This window comes from Salvia splendens, chromosome 20 (genome assembly GCF_004379255.2).
Source record: "Salvia splendens isolate huo1 chromosome 20, SspV2, whole genome shotgun sequence".
Lineage (NCBI taxonomy): Eukaryota > Viridiplantae > Streptophyta > Magnoliopsida > Lamiales > Lamiaceae > Salvia > Salvia splendens.
This window is the reverse complement of record NC_056051.1, coordinates 4,402,964-4,427,853: the sequence shown is the minus strand read 5'-3', so window position 1 is coordinate 4,427,853 and position 24,890 is coordinate 4,402,964. Positions and strand designations below refer to the sequence as shown.

Here is a 24,890-nt window from a genome sequence, read left to right as displayed (position 1 = left end):
AACTCTTGAAAAAATAAAAATTACATAATTAAAGGCTAAAATTACCCTCGTGGATGACTATTCATCCGGCTCTACCCCCAATGTTCTTTGGAGACCCCGTATCATTGCCACATGCTATCGAAGTTGGGGGTCATAGTTGACTTATTGGCCAAATTGAGTTGGGCCAAAATCCCCCACAACGAGTTGGTGGGGGGTTGAGGTGGCACATAGGGAGCGGGGGGCGGATGGAGTCACGGCGCGACGGCGGTTGGCCGCTGTCTTCTTCCTTCCTTGCGGCCGGCGTTGGGAACTGCTCGGGCCGGCATCGGGGCTACCCAAGTTAGCTCCGGCAAGTTGGCTAGCCACATCCTCGGAGCCGGCGTCTGATAGGGATACCGACCTCGACCGTTTGGAGGAGGAGTTAGAGGAGGATGATACGCCTCCCCTATACTTCGGATGCGCCCGCGCCTCGTGCTAAAGGTTGAGGTACTTGAACGGCTTGTAGTTCATGGATTGGTAGGTCGCCAAGGCGGAACTGATGATGTCAAGCTCGCTCCGGCCGCTCCCCGCCGACCGCTCTTTCTAGAGGTAATACCCCTGAAACTTTTGGATTTCTTCGTTGGCTCTGTATATGGCATTGCGCACCATACTCTCGTTGCACTCGATTGTTCCAGCCGGCCGGTTTTGATTGTACCGGCGACAGATGCGCCACCAATAATGGTCACCAGATTGGTTCGTGCCAACCTCCGGATCTTCGGAGATTGACAAGTACGCTTTGAATAATTGCTTCATCTCCCCCGGAGTGTACGAGGTGCTGACACCACGAGTAGGAAGAGGAGGAGTTTGAGAGGGGCCGCTCCCTCCCGCTCTAGGTACGGGTGGTTCGGGTGTCCACCCGTATTGCCCTTCGGGGGCATCTTGGTCGTCGATCATGTAAGGCCGGTAGCCACCCGGAACTTGCGAATTTTGGGTTTGAGGAGGGGCCGAATATTCCATTTCTGGACTAGGAAATGGTTGTGAACCGAACCAATCGGGGTTCCAACCGTGGGAGCCGGAGAGGTGATCGCCGGAGCCAGACATTTTTTTGTTGTGAGTGAAAGAAAGATTGAGAATTGTAAGAATATAAATGAGAGAATTTAGATGAGAATTGGGTAGTGTGGTGTGAATTTTTTGGTGTGGAAGTGGAGGTATTTATAGATGAAAATGTGTATTTTTGGGGAAAAAAATTGAAAAATAAATTAAAAGTTGGTAGAAACGGATATAATTTTTTGGGAGGTGGGAAAATATTTGCTTTTAATTTTTAATCTGATTTTTTAATTAAAATCCGACTTAAAAAAAAAACAAATTGCCAACGGCATTGCCGTTGGCCAATCACAGGCTGACACGTAGGCTGCTCGCTGGCACGGACGTGCTCGATGCATCGAGCAGCACCGTGCCAGCGGCAAGAGCGCAGCGGCAAGCAGCGGTTGCCGCGCCGCTGGCACGGACGGACTTACGGCGGATTTCAACGGCGGTTGATGATCTTATATACTCCCTCCGTCCCGGGCTACTCGCTCATTTCCTTTTCGGCTCGGAGATTAAGGAATGAGTGTATAGGAAAGTCAAAAATGACGGCTGTAGGTGAAATTTTTTACTAAAAATGGAAAGAGTGCAAGTAACTTGGGACGCCCAAAAAGGAAATAAGTGCGAGTAGTGCGGGACGGAGGGAGTATTATCAATACGTTATGGGTGTTACCGATAGATAATTACTCTCTATCTTAATCATTATTTTTAAGGACAATCAGCCAATGTCATTATTGCTACAAATTCCAAATCAATCATCACTAACATGCAAAAAAAGAACTAATAAACAAATCTATAACTAATAAATAAAACCAAGAACAAATTGATAATTATGAAACTCGGATTTATATCCCATGATAAAAATATGTCTGCCTGCGTGTAACATATTAATGATATTTTAAACTAAATAGCAGTAGCATCGTTTATTTATGATTAAATTGTTAATCATTTATTTCTGGTGGTAAAAATTAAAATCATGCATGATTTCTCAGTCATATTATATAGTAGTAGTATATCAAATTTAACCAGATTTTATAATTTTGCTAATTTTAAAATTATCAAATAAATTAAAATTTGGCCATAATTTCATAGTATAATTTTTTTACGAATTTCCCTAAAATCAAACTATATATACAATAACTATAATTACATACATAAAAAAAATTACGAGTTCCTTTCCTCTTTCTGTAAACAATTCCAATTTCCAAATCTTAAAAAAAAGGTTATTCCCTTCAAAATTTCTTTTCAGTCGCACGTGCCAACCTGACGTCACCCAATACAATACATACACGAATATATATACGCACAAGGTAGAGAATATTGATCGGACGGCTCTAGGCTACCGTTGAATACCGGGAGATCGGCGATCGGACGGCCAAGACTCGAAGACCAACATTGACCCCGTTAGATCCCTCGTTCATGGTCCACGTCACGCAGAGCGGGCCCCACACCCTCCTCTCCTTTTTGCCATGTATAAATACAACTTCCCCACAATAAACCCAAATGCCAAAACATAACTGATCTCTCTCTCACACACACGCACACAGAGATACACGCTTTCTCTCTCTAGGAAAAAAAAAAGTTAAAATCAGCGCGCTTGCTCCACTGCTTCCTCCGCCTTCACCCTCACCGGAAATGAAACCGGCGTCGCAGCACACGATACGCCTATCGCGGTACAGGAATCGGCTGCCCTAATCGGACGACGGAGGATGAAATTGGAGAGCGAAGATCACAAAATGGACGGTCAGACTCAGAAGAAGAGCCTCACTCGCACGAATTCCTCACTCCTCCGCTCATCCCCCACCATCCGCTCATCCATCCACAGCTTGTCCTCCGTCACCGAGATCGCGCCCGATTCCGACGCCGACGATCTCGAGGAGCAGAAGCCCCATAGCCGCCCGCCGCCTCTCCGATCAAATTCCCTCTCTCGCGCGGCGGCGGCGCTGGCGCTGGCGCTGGCCACCGCCTTCCTCCTACTGCTCTACACGCTCTTCGCCTTCTTCAATTCCGACGATTTAGCGACCTCGGAGAATTTACTTTTAGCTTTGATTTTCGTGGTGGTTTTGCTGTTTTTTTTGTCGAGAAATAAGGGTTTAGTGAGTAGGAATTTCGGTTTTTTGAAGCGAAATTGTGATGAGTATTGTAAGAGGTTAGGGTTCTCGTGTTTTTCTTCGAGGACTCACTCGAAGCCTGTGCAATGGTTCATCGGCGAGGCTGAATCGGAGGGTTTAGAGAGGGGGAAGGAAATTAGGAAGGAGAGGAGCAGTAAGAAGATTGTTAGGGAAGGTGTGGAGTTTTACAGCAATGGCGATTTCTACGAAGGGGAGTTTCATAAGGGGACGTGCAATGGGAGTGGAGTGTACAATTACTTTGTGAATGGGAGGTATGAAGGGGATTGGATTGATGGGAAATATGATGGTTATGGGATTGAGAGCTGGGCGAGAGGGAGTAGGTATAGAGGGCAGTATCGGCAGGGTTTGCGCCATGGATATGGAGTGTATAAGTTTTACACAGGGGATTCTTATGCTGGAGAGTGGTGCAATGGGCAGAGTCATGGTGTTGGAGCGCAGACTTGTGGCGATGGGAGCTGCTATGTCGGCGAGTTCAAGTTTGCGGTTAAGCATGGCCTTGGATACTACCATTTCAGGTACAGGGGTTTGATTTTTTGATTGGTGGTTTTGTGATTTCTTAGAATTGATTGATTTTGTGAGATTTGATATGGATGTGATGTTTGAATTTGGTGATGAAGATGTTTTTCGTTTGCTTGGAGATGAAGTGTTTTATCTTGTTTGATTATTTAGATGATAGATTGATCTGTTGGATTTATGAAATCTCTGTATGTTGATATCAAGATTTTTGCTTTTTTTGGAGAATCTGTTCTTGTAAGGATTGATACATTTAAGACTCTCTCTACCTGATGATTAGTGATGTTGAATGCTTACAAATTATGGATTTGGTAATTTTGCTCTTAATTAATCATTGAATTGGTAAGACTTAACTTTCATTAAATGCTACACCAACTCATACAGTATCCTTTTATCTGTGGGGAAGGGGACTTGTCATGCTGATTAGGCTGATGTTGCGTTACAGGAATGGAGATAGGTACGCTGGTGAGTACTTTGGAGATAAAATTCATGGCTTTGGGGTCTACCACTTCGCCAACGGCCATTTCTACGAAGGGTCGTGGCACGAAGGCCAGAAGCAGGGCTACGGAATGTACACTTTCCGAAATGGTGAGGCCAGATGTGGAGAATGGGATAATGGCAATCTCAAGACCCCCCTTCCCCCGCTCTCTGATGCTGTTCTCCGAGCAGTTCAGGTAAATAACACGGACGACCCTGTCCCAAAACATTAGGCCCTTTTTTTTTACTGTCGCAAGTTCAACACTCTTATTGAACTCATGTATGCAGGCTGCTAGGAAAACTGCTGAGAATGCAATCCACCTCCGCCGGGTTGATGAGCAAGTGAACAAGGCCGTGGTGGCTGCAAACAGGGCTGCCACCGCGGCCAGGGTCGCTGCAATCAAAGCTGTTCAGAATAGAATGGATGGAAGATTTTGTGATACTAACTTGTGAGATGTAAGTGGTAAACGTAAGCTTACTACTACTGAATTTCCATATCGAACGAACACCGGCACCCTGGTGAAAGGCTGAAAGCCAAGGCCAGTGGTTGAGATTTGGTTAACCATTGTGTAACATGTACATAGATCTTGTATACTTCTAGATAGTGCACATATATTTTTCTCTGCTGAATCCAACCCTTCCTGTCTAATTTTAGCCAAAATTTGCAAGAAAAGTTGCTGGTTTCTGATTTACATCTACAGGCTATGTGTTCTTATCATATATAGATATAAATATATTACCCCTACTATATTATATGAGCATGTCCCCCACTTTTGGTGGGGTTGAAATTGGATTATTGTGTGTTGGGCAACTGCTATAGTACAGCATCATTTACTATTATTATTACATTAGCATCTTATCTACATGGACCATGTGGTGTCCTGTGTTTTCTATTGGTGAAGATGTTGATTCAAGAAGCAGCAAACATTATTTGTTTTTGACACAATCTTTTTTTGTCTGAAAATGTTGCGTTTGTGAAAGTTGGAGGTGAGTAGTAATTAGTTTTTTGAGAATGGAAAAAACAGGGGAAAAGGGTGGAGACCTCAAAAATCAAAATCTTGTCTTTGAAGGGAAATGAGATGAATTATTGCATTCTATTTTTTTTTTCTTTCCCCAACTTTTTCCCCTTTAGAGATAATTATGCATTATTGCTATTTTCCCTTTTATATTCCTTAAACAAATACATGCGAATGAGGGAATTCCAAATTAATAGCAAGAAAATGTCGTAACGTTTAGTACTTTTTTCGTGGTAGTGGAAATTTGGATTTTAATATTAAAATGATATAGTAGAGGATAGAAATATTGAAGTTAAATAAATATTAGGACATGGGAAGAATTAGGTGTAGATCAAAAAATTAGTGGAGTGTATACAAGTTGTAATTAAGAGAATGTAATAGGATTTAGGGCAATGAGTTGTGAGAAATTTATCATAAATGAAGTGTGAATAATTGTTGGTTTATAATCTTGAAATTGTTGGTTGTGGACTGATGGAGTATTTGAGAAAAGCCAAGTTCAAGTGTAATATTTTGATTCCTATCTAAGTCAAATTTTTGAGGTTTTTAATCAATTTCCCTCTCTCATAAAAGGATTCCTAACCTTTAAGTTCACAAAGCATAAATTAGTTTTCCCAACCCAAAATGCACACTGAATCTCGTTCAATTTTTTCAAACCCAAAAAATCGACTTTCGATATTTTTGTTACAATACTCATATCAAAATATTACAATTTGAAGGTCGAGCTTTCTCTAAAAATTTCTAACGTATATTCAGGTGCGTATATTCAAGAAAAATTTGATAAAGACTAAAATTTATTTGAAAGTATATATTTTTAGGTGATTAAGATCATCAATAGAGAATTTTGCATTACAATTTACGAAAAAAATTGATAACTCTATAAAAGCCTCTTGACCTCTTCAATTGTGTACACCAATGCCTATATTATGAGATGTGACAAACAATTTTTTACTAGTTCAGAAAAATGATCTTGACAAATTGTTCACCACCTTGAATCAAAATATCAACATAAAAACTTGTATCATGCTACTGACAATACGATATATTTGTAATTGCTAATATTTTAGTAGTGTGAAAATTCTTATACAAGACTCCAAAAAATATTATTGTTACCTTTTCATTACACCATTTATTTTTATTTTTTTGCAAAAGAATAGACCAAAAACATAGAACTTTTCTCACATGATGTATCCAATATTGTTTCATTAAACAATTGGAAAAAGTATCATGTGCCTTTTGATATCAAGTTGGAGATATAATGGCAAGCATATCTTGTCATTGTTATAATCCAAGCACATGCATAGTAGTAGCTGTGGGGTTTACTTGGTGAATTTATTTTTAAAAAAGTTCCAACTTTTTTATTTTCTTGTTCAATGCATGCTTCTGTTTTCATGTTAATATGTTTTAAGTGAGAAAAAGGAGGAAAAGTTTTTGCCTAAGCCTTTTTCAGATTCTTCTGTTCTTTTTCTTTCTTTTTTTATTTGCTTTTTAGCTATCTTGAACCCTAGATTTTAATCTTATTATTGTTAAATTAGTTTTGTACATCCAAGAACAAACCAACCACCCCCACATGCACCTGCAAAGGCAAACCAGTAGATTAAATTTAAAGCACTGCTTACCGTGATTAATTTAAAAATTCTTTTATTATTACATAATTTTATAATTTGCTTCTTTGACTGGTGTTGTGATGTATGATTTGTTATGGAATTTTCTTGGATAGTGTGATATTGCATTAATTGGCACTGATTTGTGTTTGATAAGCTTAGAATTTTTATTTTTTTTTTGGTTTAGCCGAATCCGCCTTTTGGCGGAATCCGACTAATCCTGCTCTACAGGGTTTGCGGATTAAAGCTGAAAATCTCCCAGCGGGTGGCGGAGTTTGAACCCGTGACCTCAAGGTGATAAGCTTAGAATTTAGATGTTATATGGGCATAGGTTTTATAATTAATTATATCATTCTCGCTCACACCGAATCCAATAAATTAATATAGTATTTACAATTCACAAATTATAGCATTTTAGTATTTATCGTTTAATGTGTTGCATAAGATGCTATATCATTTATCAATATGTATGGTTCATCGAGTGTGCAAAATGATAGATATTTATCAATTTGTACACTCCGTTGACATCAGCCCCCCGTTGACAGAATTTGTACACTCCGTTGACATCAGCCCCCGTTGACAGAATTTGTACACTCCGTTGACATCAGTTTGTATAGTTTGTATTATAGAGAGTTTGTATTTGATCACACTTCTATATATATATATATATATATATATATATATATATATATATATATATATATATATATATATATAGAGTTTGTATCACATCAGTTTTGTATTGATCATTTTCCTATATATATATATATGGATGTATTCATTTCCTTTTTGTATCTTTTGTTCTATAGTTCTTTTTAATCTCAGCCCCACGATTTTGTCATCCGACGGTTAGATTGATGCCACGTGTCATTTAATAATGCAGATTTTTAGTTGAATAGTGCACACCGACTAATAATGCACCATTATAGTGTAATAATGCAGATTTTCAGTTGAATAATGCACACCGACTAATAATGCACCATTACAGTGTAATAATGCAGATCATCACAACCAGCGGCGGATCCAGGTGGGGTCGAGTGGGGTCGGCCGACCCCACCACCAGCCCCGGAGTGCCACCGGGAAGCTCCTTTCATCGGCCTCCGACCCTACGGTATTCGCGTCTCCGACCCCACATCACGCAGTGTGAGATGATGAGACGGAGCAGAGAGAAAGGAAGGGAGTGAGGAAGGGCGGCGGCCGGAATACGGCGGCAGCATCAGGGCGGGGGAGGCGGTAGTCGAGAATGAAGAGATGGAGTAAATTCAGAAGAGGCCTTTAACTTTTCAATTTTTGAAAGAGAGAGAGAAATGGAAATGGGTTAATGGCGCAGTGAATAAGGAAAGATAACTTCATGAATACGAAAGTCTTCTGTCATTATTGATTTATTTCCCTATATTTACACTCTGAACTAAAATTAGATGAATAAATTGCATCAAGAAAGATAACATGACCGCTTAATTTATCTAGGATTAAAAGATTAATATGTTGATACTTGATTTATCCAATTGTAGAATGTTTTTTTTTGGTTTATTTATATTAATTCTCTGAAGTCTACTAAAAATATATTCAAATACAAATTTTTAATTAATATTAAGTACTAGTAGTATATTTTTTATATATGTGAAATCAACATATTCAAAATAAATGTATTTTAATAATTACTTTATTCATGAAAAGTATGAACTATTTTTCTTTTTTAGTTCGTCCTTGAAAAGTAAGAATTTTTTAATTTTAAAAACTTTTTCTTTCTAGTGAGGTGAAACTCTTTCTCTATTAATGATACTTAAAAAAATTCTTTCTATCTTTCTTACTTTTCCAATTGTGTATTAAAACTCATGGCAAACCAAATGTTCATACTTTTCAGGGACGAAAAGAGTATAAATATTTCTTAATTTATTTTGATTTTAGTTTATAATTAAATTTCAACCTTATTATTTAAGTTCAAATTATTTTAAAATTTCAAAATTGGGGATGTTGCGGAAAAATTATATAATTATTTAAATTAAAATATGGAGTATATTTATATAAATAATTATATTAAAAAATTATTTTAAAAATATTTTATTTGATTCGACCCCACGATATTCAATTTCTGGATCCGTCATTGATCACAACTATCCAATTAAAGGATCCAAGGGTTGTGATTAAAAAGAAGCTTGGACTGAAAAGCTACGAAGGACCTTAACACACCCTATATATATATATATAAAAGTATAAAGTTTATAAAAAAGGCACAATCACAAACTGTGAATCCAACCAAATTCGTCAAAACCGAAATCATGAATTAAGGAATATTATGATATGTATGCATGAATGCAAAACTACATAAGTCATCTAACACGAAAATATTTTTTCACGCAAACTTATTAATATACTTTTATATTTTTTTATTTTAGAAAATAATTTAAGGGAATTTTGAAAAATGACGAAATGAACAGTTTAGAAATATTGATCTTGTCGTTCAATAGTTAACATTTTCTTTAATTAATTAAGAAGATCTTGATTACTTTATTACGTACATCACATGTGGCTAGGAAACTCCATCAAATAAAAAAGTTCAATAATTTCGTGGTTGCATGAAAAACGTAGTTTTGTTTATAAAAGAGGAAATGGTTTGAGAAAAGTTTTGGAGAACAATATAAGCATTTTATAACAAAATCAACAACAAAAAAAACTGCTAAATCAATTAGAATTATATCATTAATTGTAGTAATACAAAATAGAACCTCAACCAACAACCAAACCAATTAATTAAAAAAACAACGAAATCATAATCACTGAAAAAAATATTTTAACAAGGACTACATCATTTTTGTGGTACATCATCTACTATAGACTAAAAAATTTAAATTGAATTTATTCTTCTGCGTGTGATGTCGTGCACTATGTGTCTTCACATTAAAAAAAGTTTCGAATTTCTAATTAAAATAGTAAATCCAATGCACCCTTTTTGGGGTTCAAATTCTGGAAATTCACATTATCTAGAGAGGTGCTTTTAATTGTTTATTTGTGCATTTATTGAATCTAAGATCTGGTCAATTTCCAAATGAGACTTTTAACTCTTTTGACACTTTTCTAAATCAATTTTGCTGCCAAATATAGTGAATAAAATCAATATATATTTGCTTTGTTTTCCTTTTTATAAAATTTTTTGCCTCGTCCTAATCTTTGTTATTGTGACATTATAGTTACTAGCTCTACGTTTTTTTGCCTCGTCCTAATATTTGTTATTGTGACATTATAGTTACTAGCTCTACGTTATAAATAGTTGCATAAATCGAGACAATAGTATCAATAATCAATTACTATTATGCATCAAATTTTGTAAATTAAATCAATCGGCAGAGACACTATTATTAGCTAACCGAAATAATGCAACGGCTTAAAAAGTTAGGAACATTATTATAAATTTGTTGCAGTTCTTGCCTGCCTCGATGGGCCCTACTTATCCATCATTCCACTTGTAAATTATTTATTCCTTCATCTTGTATAGTATCAATCAATTAATATACCATTTCTTTCTTCGACGTATTAAAAAAACATATTTTTTAGGATATAAAAATAAGATGCAATTACGGGAAATTTCACTATAAAATACTTCATTTTTATTTAGGATGTAAAAAAAAGTTTTTAAAAATTAAGGATAAATTAACTTAATTTATGTTATAAAATATTACACTCATGCTTTCTTCATAGTTTATATACACGTATATATGTGTTCAAATTAAGTGATTAAATATCAAAATCACGAACTACAAAAGCTGGCGCCAAGTGATTTTAAAAGTTTCGAACAAAAATCTAGAAGTAGGCTACATCGTCATCTTTTTTTGTTTTATTGATGCTTATATTGACGATTTTATGTCAATTTTCAACTAAAAAAACATTGTTATCAATTTGCTGTAGTAAGATCTCTTTAAAAGAGGTCATTGATGATGACATTGGACCATTTATTTTAAGCCAACAAAATCATTATGGACTATGGTTTTGTTAATATCAAACCACACTTTCATTATTCTCTCTATAATAATGGGGTTGGGAAGTGATGGCCACTTCAAAATTTTAAATATTTAGGATGCTCAATTGATCATCAACCAATTTTAAAGTTACAGGATTAATCCGAAATTATTAAATTTTGAAATTTTTTAAGTAATGTGTCATAATTTTGAATATAAAGATTATCTATTTTTCCATTTGTTTATTCTAAGAAGACTTTGAGATTGAATTATAACTCTCATTTATGTTGTCCCATGCTCTAGTCTCATTAAATTTGAAGCTTAGTAAATGCAAACATGTAAATTGACTTTTATTTTCTTATCTCATTAATTGTATTTGAAAAAATTTTAATATATTTTTCGAATATTTGAAAAGTCCAAAAGTTTATGAATCTGAGTTAACAAAAGTGGCAAAGATAATGGATCTAGATGAATAATTTCTCCATCAAATAATTTGGTAATTGAGGGTAAGTCACCTAATACAGTCCCACTTTTTGACTTTTAACACAAATGTCGGTCTAATGAATTTTGATTCTATTTAATGAAGGTGTCACAAAAATCATCTTCTTGATTACTATCTAATTACCTAAGATTACCATTAGTATATTTGTAGGTTTGCATGATTGTATCATTAAATCTTTATATTGACTTTTACTATTGTTTTGTATGGATAGGATGTAGTAGTGTGCCGTGTGTAATGATACATTTATCCTATAATCTACTAGTTGTTATTAAGTGGCATATCTACGATATAATTTTAGGGGCGATGGTGAATTTCTCTTTATGAATAGTCCAGTTAACATCGAAATTCATATGTAACATTTCAAATTGTATAATTTTGCTATCTTCAAATTCAAGGCACAATTACTCGTAAAAATGATGTCGTTTTTCTCTATAATTTTTCATATTTTCTTTAAAATACATAAAAGAACGACATTATATATTGTTTTGATGGTATTAAATATGTGAATTTTCCTTATAATTACATTTATCATTACATTTATCAATAAATCTATGTGACCAAATTTTGTACAACCAAAAACTAATTTATTTGATAAAAAAAATTAGTTTATTTATGCATTTAATTAAAATATAAGAACACATATATAATACATGGAATGTGCATAATGTTGTGGTCATATATTAATGATTTGTGTATAATTTTTTTTTATTTTTTAGAATCATAAAATGTAATTAATGAATACTTTAATTCAAATTTGAAAAGCATATAAGAGATAATTCAAATATAAAAATAAAAATGAGGTCAAAAATTATAACTTTGTCAACTAACTATATTTATTATTTTAATATATAATTAATATATTAAAATTACTAATATAATCTTATTTTGATTATATAAAATTTGGTTGATTATCATTACGCTACATTTATATCGCGGTGGAAAAACTATCTAATCGAACTAAAGTAAGTTCAATCATGCAACTTTTGACTGTTCAAAGCAGATAAGATAAGTGTTGAAATTTACAACCAAATTAATACATTTATTTCCGTGAAAGTTGAACTCGAGGGCATAATCACCATCCATAATATTTAAATATTAATATAAATCTACCTCAATATAAAATTACTATACTTGTCAAATTAATGTTAGCAACGGCCGGCCTCTTAGTAAAATACTTCCCTTTCAACTTCAATCAATAAATTGATATATAGCTTAAATCATCTAATTAAAAAAATTAAAAGTAACTATAATTATGTTCTTGACGCACAATATATTTCTTTAGTAATCATATTTTAATTTGTATGCACGATTAAAAATTGGAATATAACTACGATATTGTTCAACATGATATGAGGTGGAAAGCTTCATTGAAATGCTATGTTGTATGAAAAAGTTGGTTTTGAATTTGACACAAAACATTAATGGCAACGTTAGGTTTCTGATACTGTATATATAACACAAAATCATTGACCAAATACATTAATTAATATGCATCCAGTTCCTGTTTTTCAATAAAATTTTAGTAGAGTATAGTATGATTTAATTTTAATTAGAATTATTGAATTGAAGAATAAATTGCCTGCCTCCGCAACGGAACATTCACTCTCTTTTTTTTGTAAAAACTTCTCTAGAAAATAAAATATATTGGGCCTAAAATTAGTCTAGATTTGATCAAGTGGGCTTTTGTATTTTTGGGTTAGTCATAGTAAAAATAGTACTCATTCCCAAAATAGATGTCACACTTTCCTTTTTAATTTGTCCCACAAAAGATGTCACATTTCCTCTTTTGAAAAAAGTTCATTCTCACATCAATTATAAAATTATATTTTCTCTCATCACTTAACACACAAAATAACATCTTCTAAAATCTCGTGTCATCTCCCAAGTGTGACATCTACTATGGGACGGAGGGAGTACTATTATTAGTAGTACTACTACTACTACTTTTTTATGACATGGATACACAAAATCACTAAACATGGGGATCCTCGTTAACATAGACGGAACACTAAAAATTAACGAGACCTAAAGACAAAGTACGACATCAACAAGCTCTACCGTCTACCTACACAACAAAAGGTGCCCAACTGAAACAAAACAAAAACACCGAGAGATAGAACTCGATAGCAAGAACACAACAATCATCGAGAAGGGAAGCACATCACAACAACCAACAAGGGTGAACAATAAAAACATGGGAAATGAGTCGAGGCATATTTTTTCATAACATCTTCAACCATGCAAATGAAAAAAAGAGAAAATTGATCAAGTTAAGAAAATAATTAACTGCTGTGTGAACTGTAAAAAATAAAACACTCCACTATTTTTGTATTGTGTAAAATGGGCTAAAGATGCAAGCCCAGTCCTGCTACTTTATTTTGCTATTGGGCTATGAAATTTAAACATTGATTTGCTATTAAGAAAGATTTACAAACATCTGAAAATAAAAGCATGTCTCTTGAATTTTAAAAATTGCTACTACTTCAGATGCTAAAACATACCACTATAATACACAATCCAAACAAGAATTAATATTTTGTTCAATTTTATGTAAAAAAAATACTTTTCATTTAGCCAAACTATTTGGGAATTTTCATCCACCCAAAATTCTTTTCCTCTCCGTAAATAAATTCAGCAATTATAAATAGATGATGCTTGCAATATTTCTAGTCAATTTTAGTAAAGAAACTTTTATGTAGTGAATTGTATCTCCATATCCATTTTACAAATATCAATTCTCGAGATTTGGATATGAATTGTGTAATTCGAACAAAATAAATATCATATGCATGAATATAGATTATAAATGAAATTACTAATTTATATGAATTGTCCAAACTACTGTTAACAATTGTTGTATATTTTCATTATCAACTAGGGCAGAAACAATTCTGACTTGAACAATACATAGCTGATATAAAGATATATAATAAAATAATAATTTGAAAATGAGCATTATAAATTAGAGATATATATACATATTTATAAGCCAAGTTGAAACCCCAACCATACGAACCCTTTCTCACAATAGGAGTCACTCTTATTGTGGACACAGGTTTTAAGAAATGTAAAGAACAGTGAGTTAGAAAAGTTAGTGGAATATGAGACCCACTTTTTTATAATGGTTTTATAATAAAATGTGAGTAAAGTGAGTTAGTGGAATGTGAAGCTTATTTACCATGTATGGTAAAAATAAAATGTGACTCTTATTGTAGGACAGATGGAGTGCATATTAATTGGTAAATTATTTTATATTTGTAATACATCGTATCTCAAATGGGTGGGATTCCAAGGACCCCATGTAGTCCGCCCCTGACTAAACTCAAATCCATTTGAGTATTAATATTATGTTAAATAGTTTATTTCAATCGTCTACTCTAAACTCAAACTTAAAAAATATTTCTATCTGATACTCCCTCCGTCCCAAAAAATATGCACTTTACGGTCGGCACGAGTTTTAATGTAAAATTGGTAAAGAAATAGATAGGTAGAGAAGAAAAGTAAATAAAATATTGTTAGTGGAAAATAGGTCACACCTCTTTAGAGAAAAAGGACTTTCTAAAATTAGAGAGTGCATATTCTTGTGGGACGGACTACAAAGGAAAGAGTGCATATTTTTTAGAGACGGAGGGAGTACTTTTTATGATTTTGGCCATTATAGATGCTATACTTTTTCGATCAACTTACAGAGTGAATAAAATTATGCCTACTCTAATGTTAGCAAAGGAGAATTGTGAAGAAGTTAATCAGTTATGGTGAAATGAATATATAGGGAGAAGAAAGTGTATGAGAGAAGAAAGAAAACTAACTCATGTCGGTTGAAGATGCAACGTAACTTGAAATGGCTTGGATTTTAATGTCCACTCGGAAGCGATAAAGTAAGAGAGAGAAAAAGAAAAAAACAATTAAATTAGTATTAGTGGATTTTGTGGTCTACATTAATAAATAAGTACGAATGAACTTTTGGAAGGCACGAGTTGTAATGTGAATTTGATAAAGTATGAGAGATGAAGAGAAGAGATGGTGGAAATAGTGTTAGTTGATAGTGTGATCCACATTATTAGTAGTGTTCAGTTGGATTATGATATAAGTGGTAAATAAAATAATGTATAGTGGTAATATGTTACTCAAATATTTTCTAAATTAGATATTTCATAATTTTCAAGGCCAAACTAAAAGGGAATTAAATAGTTCAATGCATTATTTAGTTGTTTAAAAGTTTCCTTATTTAAAATTAGTTGAACTTTAAAGAATAAATAAAAATCACGAAAATTGTCTATTTTTATATAACATGGGAAATAAGTAACTAATAAGAGTGGATTGTTATAAATAGGGATGCTCCATATAAGAAACATATTTTTGTGTATTCTATACAAATTCAAATGACAATGGTCGATGATAAGATTCTAATAGTATAATAAAATTTTCAAATTATTTTAGTTATGTTTAATTAACTAATTAACTGATCAATTAGTTGGCTAATCGAATCCATCCCAATTTCAGTTCCAATTAAAGTTTCGGTGCTCTTTGTAGTCAGTTAACCGACCAAACGGGAAAACTTGGGTAATGAGAAATTTGATAAAAGATTAATTATTAATAAATAAACATGATTTGCAGATACCCGAAATGAAAGTTAACTATATAACATAATTTTGGTGAAACTAATTTACCTTGTGAAGTGAATAAACAAGTACTTTATTGGAAAGTAATTTCAAAAGTTTACCAAAACGATGTCTTTTTGACGTATTCTTCTTTGATATATTCCACAAATCAAAGACAACCACGGGTAATTCGATGCCCTCAAGAAAGTCTTGGGATATAACTTAATTAAATACTACTCCTTACTAAATAGTCCTTCCACCCTACCATCGGTCATAGTTGAGGCATTTTCTTTTGGCATGAAGATTAATTTACAAATGTTTATTGTTTTAAATAAAGGGAGAGAAAAGTAAACAAAAGAAATAAAATAGTGAAGTGAATAAAGTACACAGAATAAAGTAAAATGAGAATGAAGTAGAAAAAGAAAAATGATTAATTATTACTATATAAGGAAATAACTCAACGAACTTTTCAAAATGAAAAAAACGACTCAACTATGGTGGTGGAACGGAGGGAATAGTCATTATGAATCATTAAGATATAATTAAAAAAATTTAATGCTAACTACAAATTACTAAACCCCCTCAAGTTTTTTGCTAAACCCTCATTGATCCGATGGTTAAACCCTTCATAACCATTTATTATAAAATCACACCTAAAAGCAAGACAAGAGGACTTCCATCTTCTTTGTAATTCTTTACTTTCTTAAGAAGCAGAAACAAAGTGGGAATCTCTTCATGCAGCTTTAATAAGCCATCCTTTTTCCCTTACACACAACAATACTCTTTCTTAATCCAATATATTTAACCCATGCATCTCCTGTTTCAGCTATCTTTCCATTTTCTGCATAATTATATTTACAGACAGTCCATGTCTTTGAGCCCTCCAAGAGCCAACGGCAATGCTAGCTTCAACCTCTACTGGTGTTACCAGTGTCATCGGACTGTCAGGACCGCGTCCGATGACCCATCCAGTATCGTCTGCCCCCGGTGCCTCGGCCAGTTTCTCTACGAAATCGACATGGCAAGGCCTCAACCCATTCTTGAAATCACCGCATTTGATCCCTCCCCGGAGGCACGAATTGTCGAAGCACTGGCCCTCATGCTTGATCCTCACTCACTTACAGGCCAAACACGGGGACTTGGGCGGCGAAGACGAAGTCATAGGGAGCCAGAAGAGGCAGGAAACCGAAGATGGTTCCGGAGGAGGCGTCCTTCGATCGATGAGGAGGACGATGACGATTGGGGTCCGGAAAGCGGGATTATAGCCCGGCCCAGAGCCTGGATTGTTCTCCGGCCCACTGGCCGTATCCCTGCAAACAGAAACAGGCCGAGGGAAAGGCTAATCCCACAGGGAGTAGACCCTAGAAACTACTTCACCGGGCCGGGACTGCAAGGGCTAATCGAGGAGATAACTCAGAACGACAGGCCCGGCCCGCCACCAGCTCCAGATTCAGCTATTGATGCTATTCCAACAATTAAAATTGCACAAACACATCTGGAGACAGACACGGAATGCCCAGTTTGCAAGGAAGAATTAGAAGTTGGGTTGGAAGCAAGACAGTTACCATGCAAACATATCTTTCATTCTGACTGCATTGTTCCATGGCTAAGGCTCCATAATTCTTGCCCAGTATGCCGTCATGAAGTCGAGATTCCTAACCAAACTTGTGAGGATGAATCCAGCCAAGTTTCTGTTGAAGACAGGAGGTGCCCACAGCTGAGGCGGCTGGCAGGCATGTGGCCGTTCCGCTCCAGATATCGGCCACTTCGCCCACGTGGAGATGGTCCCAGACATCACAATGGTGAGAACTGAACTAAACTAAAAACGGACTGCAAAAAAAACTGTACAAATTGAAAAGCAAACTGTCGATTCTCTGTAATTAGTTACATCTACCTGTTTTCAGCAGCTGAAACATGGAGGTGTAATATAATGTAGAGCACACAGCAAACAGACACAAGATGGATGTTACTTACCATGGTTCGGGTGTTCAAGATCAGCAGTGATGATGTATTATAGAAGGCAACAGGAAACTTAAAATTAAGAATTGTCGTCATATATCTGATTAAATAATCACATCACTCGAGTCAAATTGCATACGAAAAAATGAAACCAAACATTTCTGTTCACATTTCACCAGTTAGCTTTTCCTCTGATGATTGGTTTCTATGCATTTTCTATGAATGTGGACAACTTTACATTCTCTTCGGCTGATGATGAATACCAGCTTTGAAGCCTTCTGTATATGCTGTGTTCTTGAATATTATCTGCAACAATTTGCATGCAATTACAAATCAATCGAAACACTTCGCGCTTGAAAGCTATCAGTGCATAAATTAGAGTTATATATATGTAACAGGAATCTGAGAAAATTTGACACTCACAGCAAGGTTCTTCAGCTCCATGCTAAGTTGTTTGCTTATATTGTTAGAAACAATAGTTGCAAGTTGCTCCCGATATTTCTCTATGTTCTCGTCCTCCTTTATCTGTAGTGGAATATGGTTAGATGCACAGACGCATCCTTTACTAACACATTCAGAAGACGATTTTAACTGACCTCTGAGAGAACTATGGTTCTAGTCTTTTCCAGAATCTCTTCAACAAATTTATTAGGGTCAGCATAAGTGATAGACGTGTTCACCGGGCCAGATGGTTTCTCCTTTGTAGAAGTATTGGATGGTTTTGCAGGTTTCGCCCCTATGAAAAATTAGGAATTGGATATCAACTTTCATGCTTCATTCACGATACACAGCCTTAAAGGAGAAGTGAGAAAAATAAGAAAAAAAGAATGAATGAAAGAAACTCCCCTTGCGGATCTAAAAGGAAATTGTTCATCTAGTATTCAATCAAAGATCAACAGCTCCCCATCAAAAAAACACTAACATCAACTCCTTATACAGCCAAAAATATTAATCACTTGGCCTAACATATTTATCATTACATGACTCAGTTGGTTATTCCAAAAAGGCACTACTTAATATAAGCTGAGTCTGCATATTGCTAAGATGTGTACCAAATATATTAACCCGATCCATGATAGTGAAGTGTTAACCTTAGAACATAACCTGAGTACATAAGCATAAAAGGTTGAACTCATACTGCATATTTTAACCAAAAAGAAAAGATGCAGCAGAAAATATACCTGCGGCAATTACTGGTTGCTTATCTGAAGATGTGTGATTTTTCTCCAGACCTTTAGAAGATTCCTGTTTTGCAAGAGGATCGGCTGAGACTGGTGCATCAGATGGGACAAGACTAGCTAGATCTGGAGGTTGATCCTTCCCAACAGTAGGGGTAGCCTGTGAAAACCGTCCCAAAGTTCAATATGAATAACAATGGTGAGAAAGTAAGCAAATGTCAAATTAACTAAATATTACCTCCAGATCAACATAGGCAGGGGTTTTTCCAATTGAATTCAGAAACTTGTCAAGATCATGAGAATTTAGAGCTGTTGAGAAGATAGAAAGTGTTAAGAGACAAGATCTTGAGATCGAATGTTAAGGACTATCGAAGTTTTAGACCGCAGATGCTTTGACAGTGCTATTGAACTATTATGGATAAACACATTGAGGGAGACCGAAGCCTATGCTGGTAAATGCCTTATCTTTTTTCATTTCATTATCTGTGTAGTTTTAAAAGGTAGATATCACTTTCTAGTTCAAAGTATGCATGTTTTATCCTAAATATTCTATGATTTTAATAATGATAGATCAGTAGCAAATAATTCACTTTGATTACAGGATGGGCTCACTTATCCAGTACCAAAAAAGTCCTGCTGACAATCAAAAGATATGCAGAGATTAGAATTCTATTTACTACAATTTCCAGGAAGATTCCCAATCACCAACATAACTTCAGTTCCAGGAAAGTGACCAGGTCCCAGAATTCGAATCTAACATTTACTTAGTAATTAGTACTAATTTGTCTTTATTAAGTGTGGGAAATTTCAAAACAAACAATACATGCGTACTTTGGGCTAGAAAGTGAAAATTAGCTTTTTTATTATGGATTTTATTATTAGAAATACGCAGAAACTCATCTAGCATATCCTATTATACAAGCATAAAGCATTACACTCCAGCCGATAGATTTTTAATAAAAATCCGCACTCCTCACAAATTTGATGTTCAGCCTCTTCCTGAAACAATCAAAGACTCAATTCCCCAAATACTCCCCTATTATTTCCAGCAAAACACTCCATCATACTGCATGTATGGAAATTCTCTGGACAGTGCCTCTTTTGGTAATCCACTTCTCAAAATCCAATGTGTACAAGCAAGAACCTTATTCAGCTCAAAATAATCTAAATATTATTATCACTTACCAATTGACATGTCATTTGACAATGGATGGAAGAAACAGCATTCTTGACTTTTAAATCCTTTATCTAACAACAAAGAAACATTCCTTCACAAAAGCAAAAAGGAACTATTTCAATATGCAATTTCATATTCCAGAGAAATGCAGTAAGGACTTATAATACATTGATGAGCCCAAAAAACCAAAATGAAATGTACCTTGCCGATTCATTCACAAGTGCAAAGGGCGTAACACAACCTAGGGGCACCTATTATAATAAAATAAATGCAAATAGATATAAGCCCATTTATCATTAGAATCAGTTGGCGCATCAAGATATTTAGATGAATATCCTACTCAGCGACAAAGCAAGAAAATGTATGCCCCTACTCCCTAGGGAAACTAATTTTAAAAAAATATATAGATTTTACTCCCTCTGTCCGCGAATAGGAGTCCCAGTTCATAATTAGTATAAATGGTAAAGAGGTCTCACATTCCACTAACTCATTCCACTCACATATCATTTAAAACTAATATATACAAGTGGGACTCATTTCCATTAACTTTCTTCCACCCACTTTTCTTAACATTTCTTAAAACCCCAGCCGGAAAGAAATGGGTCTCCTATTCGCGGACGGATGGAGTATTTTTTTAAAAGAATGCAAATTGTAATATCATAAAAATGATCACTATAATGAAAAATCAATAGTTAAACATGACTATCTCACAAAATTTCTTTTCGATATAATTTTCTTGAAAACACCGCATGATAGCTAAATTTGGCACATTTCATATCTCCTTTGGTGCAAAATGCCCCCTCAATTTACATAATAAAATATAGAATAGTTGATCACGACTTGATTTTCTCCCAAGTACGAACTGATATTCACATACAAAAAATACTAAATGTTCATAATGAGTTCATACAAATCAAGCAAAACTTAGATAACCTTAATCAACCAGCAAATAGTAGTGTGAGCTAACAGAAATAGATTTAAGGATATTATTCCCTTGGAAAAAAAATAACAAAAGAAGAGTATCAATACTTAATTAAGCTGTATTAACAACAAATCTATAATTCACATAAAATCTAGTGATAGTTAAAAAAATAAATTTCACTATTCAAATAAGTCAGTTAATAACTTCATTAATAAAAGACAGACATACATGAAGAATCTCTGAAAGTGTCTCTTCTGGAGCCATTCTTACACCTCCTTTTCCCAGACCAAGTCTCTGAGAAAGAACTGTGTGGTTCAAATTGAGAGTCCAACATGAATTAGTAAATTGACATTACAAGGTTCCTTATCTTCAGACACCAAACTTTATAGTTGAAGTCCTTCAGTGGAACATAACATAGAAATGGGCCTATGAGAAACATATGGACAATCGGAGATATATACCTTTCAGATCCACCTTTGTGTCCGCCAAAGCAGAAACAATATAGTATCTCTGTTTTTTGTCCTGTTTATAACAGAGAGCCGACATTGGAGACTTTCATAAATAAGTGAGAACAAACAATTAAGCATATATCATCACTATCTAACCTTCAAGAACAAGTTCTTGCTCAGTGCACCTTTCTCGTTCCCAACATATTTCGCCTGGTGCAAACAACAAAATCACGTCAAATTAGAAAATTTGATAAAAAAAAAATGAATAGCTTCAACGGTCTGTTACCTGTGCTTCCACTGTCAATACAACAGGATGCTCATACTGAGAGAAACCTATTTGAAGCTCCTGAAGAAAATATAGCGAAGAGATTAAAAACTAAGCAGTAATGTTTTTTGACAAATAAGGCTGGATGTATCTAATGGGTAACTGGATAGTGGATCCAATAACATCACAAGTTTCCTAACTTCAAAGCAGTATTTCCAGAATAGACGCAAATAACAACCCTGCAGATTATCTGCAGCTGTTTAATAGTCAATACACTGGATAAATTAAACAAAAAACCTTACAACAGCAAATCCATGTCTTACAAATTATTCAGTTTCTGATAACCAACGTATTTTTCCATAAACTAACCTCCTTAAACTAATTTAGCACAATTAACACGATTTAATTTCAATTAATTATCCAGTATCCTCAAGAGCACGTAAACTGGATAATCAATTTAATCATCCAGCTCTATGATAAGGGTATTTCCCTTATCACGATGCCGGAGACGATAAACAAGATAAAAGAGAAGTCCCGGAAGGCGGAATCCCGTCGACAACTCAAGCTTAAACAAAGTGCGTAAAATAAAACAGAAAGAAACGTAAATTCATAAATTCATTCATTCTTTGATTGAAAGGAATAACAATGACACCTATTTATAATGCTAATTACCCTAACTTAAGGAACAAGAAAATATCCTAAACATATATGGAAAAGATATGACAAATCACTAATTAACTAATTAATAAAGATATGGGGATCTTCATATAAATATGCACGTATCAACTCCCCACTGTTAAAATCCATCTTGTCCTCAAGGTGGGAACCACGACACACCACGACACAATGAAGAACATTGCGAACATAAGCTTTGGCGAGATATTCCCTCCTAATCATACGCAAAACTGAATCTCCATCTTCTTGTTTTTTCTCGGCTTCTCAAGCAGCACCCTTAAATATTTTTCCTTCTTCTCTAACTTAGATTTAAAATCTTCATATTTTATCCCTCGATCAGCTTTGAAAAATCCTTGTTGCCCTCTTTTTCAGCAGAGTCATTCTCTTTCTTGTTCTGCTTCAACATCCTATTAAGTTCTATCAACCTCTTCTTCCTCGCACAAAGTTTTTCTTCACCATCGGGCAGATTCGCATCCTCCTCTTTTTTCCTTGAGCTTGAGACAAATAATGGGGTTGTCATCGGCAGCGGTTGCAAGGGCTGCCAAGGTCTTGGTGCGGCATGGTAGGGCGGCAGCTCAATAGACGATGATGTGCTTTGCTGCTGCGGTGCTCCTTGGTGGTAAGCTGCTCAGGCAGAGGGAGGTCGTAGTGTCGAAGGTGATGGCTCGGCGGTTGCGGCCACGCATAGGGCTGACGGTCCGCGTGTGGGGGCTGAGTGTAAGGCTGATATGCCTTCTGCCAATCAAGTTGGACGGGGTATGGAGGGGGTTGTTCCCAAGCGAAGGGCTGCCACTCTTGCGGTGGGTCCCAGCAAGTCGGGAGTCAGGTTCAAACCGATTGTAGCTGTTGAGGCGACGCAGGCGGGTACCCATAAGCGTTAGGATTTTGGTGATGGGGTTGCGGCAAAAAGTACGGAGCAGGCCCATACGTCGGCTGCGGCTGCTGGTAGTAAGGCTCCAGCTGCGGGTATATCTCTTGCTGATAAGGAGCCGATGGTGGCTGGTAGGGCTGGTAAGGCGGCTATGCAACGGCGTACAACGGGGGGCCGTCTGGTGGGTCAGGCTCGGGGCGCAACGGAGGGAGCGTGGCTGCTGCCCTACGCTCATGCTCACTCAATCGGGTCTCTAGTCGGGCATGCCAAGCGAGGATATATTCCAGCGTTGCAGCTATTGAATTCAGTTGCAAGTTTTCGGATGCTTGCGATATCTCCGGCCATGAATGAAGATTGACTTCGGCCATGAGTTCGAGGATGAAAGCACCAATTTGATAAGGGTATTTCCCTTATCACGATGACGGAGACGATAAACAAGATAAAAGAAAAGTCACGGAGGCGGAATCCCGTCAACAACTCAAGCTTAAACAGAGTGCGTAAAATAAAACAGAAAGAAACGTAAATTCATAAATTCATTCATTCCTTAATTGAAAGGAATAACAATGACACATATTTATAATGCTAATTAGAGTGGAATAAGAAAATATTCTAAACATATATGGAAAAGATATGACAAATCACTAATGAACTACTTAATAAAGATATGGGGATCTTCATATAGATATGCACGTATCACTCTACGGCTGCATTTGATATAATTAATCAGCTCAAGTGAATTAATCCACAGCTGATTCTACCGCGACGCTACATTTACAAAAAAAAGCATATAAACAAGATCAAGCTCCGTCCTCAAATTAACTTTATATTACTGCGCGAGCATAAATGCATACGAAAAAAAAAACAAAAATCCAATTCAATGTGAATATCGTCTGCATCATAAACTCGCCAAAACACAAGTTTCGCCCCAATGCAATAATTGAAGAACGCGACCAATAATTGGAAGATAAAAATGAACCTGTAAACGACTAAGGAGCTGCTCCTTCGTGATAGCCATCTCTCTTCCGATGAAGCGCCGGTTAAATTTTTCTTAAAGCGGCTGAGTGAAATTTGCAGTTGTATTTCAGTCAAGAGAGGGCAAACTGTATTTCATTTTGTTTATATTATATGTTTCCAATAATACCCTCCACTAGAATAGAAGTGTTTTAACTTGATTTTATATTAAAACTTTATTAGTGATAACGAACAAAAATATTTTAACAGTTCATATTTTAAATAATACATTCACTTCAAAAATACCCTAGAAACTGGTTTTTGAATATTTTATAGTAGCAATTAAGAGTGTTTCATGTCAAATTATAAGCGTATATAGAAAATTATCTCATATTTTAATTTTGTTCATTAAATGTCTCCAATTTTTTTTTGTCTCATTAAACTGCCACTCAATTCATGAAAGGAATTTGTTGAGGAAAAAAATATGAAGAGTTAATAATCCTAGTGTTTGTATTCCCAATTTCGAGTTTTCTTTAATATTGTGGGTTATTTATAGAATATGCTAAAAATTGCGCATACTTTTGAAATACTAAAAAGTGAGGTCATT

The 24,890-nt window shown here is 35.2% G+C and overlaps 3 protein-coding genes across 4 annotated transcripts; 2 read left to right on the top strand and 1 right to left on the bottom strand.

The window, feature by feature from the left end:
• The first annotated feature begins 2,560 nt into the window (after window positions 1-2,560).
• LOC121782754 lies at window positions 2,561-4,857 on the top strand. The gene is made up of 3 exons (XM_042180700.1): window positions 2,561-3,688; window positions 4,132-4,360; window positions 4,452-4,857. The coding sequence occupies exons 1-3, from the start codon at window positions 2,751-2,753 to the stop codon at window positions 4,614-4,616; spliced, it is 1,332 nt and encodes a 443-aa protein (XP_042036634.1). The 5' UTR covers window positions 2,561-2,750; the 3' UTR covers window positions 4,617-4,857.
• An 11,393-nt stretch (window positions 4,858-16,250) lies between these two features.
• LOC121782972 (probable E3 ubiquitin-protein ligase RHC1A) lies at window positions 16,251-18,078 on the top strand. Of its 2 annotated transcripts, none has more exons than XM_042180988.1 (2): window positions 16,251-17,638; window positions 17,744-18,078. In XM_042180988.1, exons 1-2 carry the CDS (start codon window positions 16,645-16,647, stop codon window positions 17,770-17,772), a joined length of 1,023 nt encoding a protein of 340 aa, XP_042036922.1. In that variant the 5' UTR covers window positions 16,251-16,644; the 3' UTR covers window positions 17,773-18,078. The 2 variants fall into 2 exon arrangements, with proteins under 2 accessions (XP_042036922.1, XP_042036921.1); XM_042180987.1 differs by having other exon boundaries at window positions 17,741-18,078.
• LOC121782973 lies at window positions 17,869-24,421 on the bottom strand. Its single transcript, XM_042180989.1, has 12 exons — window positions 24,309-24,421; window positions 21,808-21,867; window positions 21,678-21,731; window positions 21,534-21,594; window positions 21,301-21,377; window positions 20,352-20,401; window positions 20,159-20,241; window positions 19,212-19,282; window positions 18,977-19,133; window positions 18,392-18,531; window positions 18,219-18,320; window positions 17,869-18,101 (listed from the first exon to the last, which is right to left on the bottom strand). Exons 1-12 carry the CDS (start codon window positions 24,345-24,347, stop codon window positions 18,030-18,032), a joined length of 966 nt encoding a protein of 321 aa, XP_042036923.1. The 5' UTR covers window positions 24,348-24,421; the 3' UTR covers window positions 17,869-18,029.
• Between the last annotated feature and the right edge of the window lie 469 nt (window positions 24,422-24,890).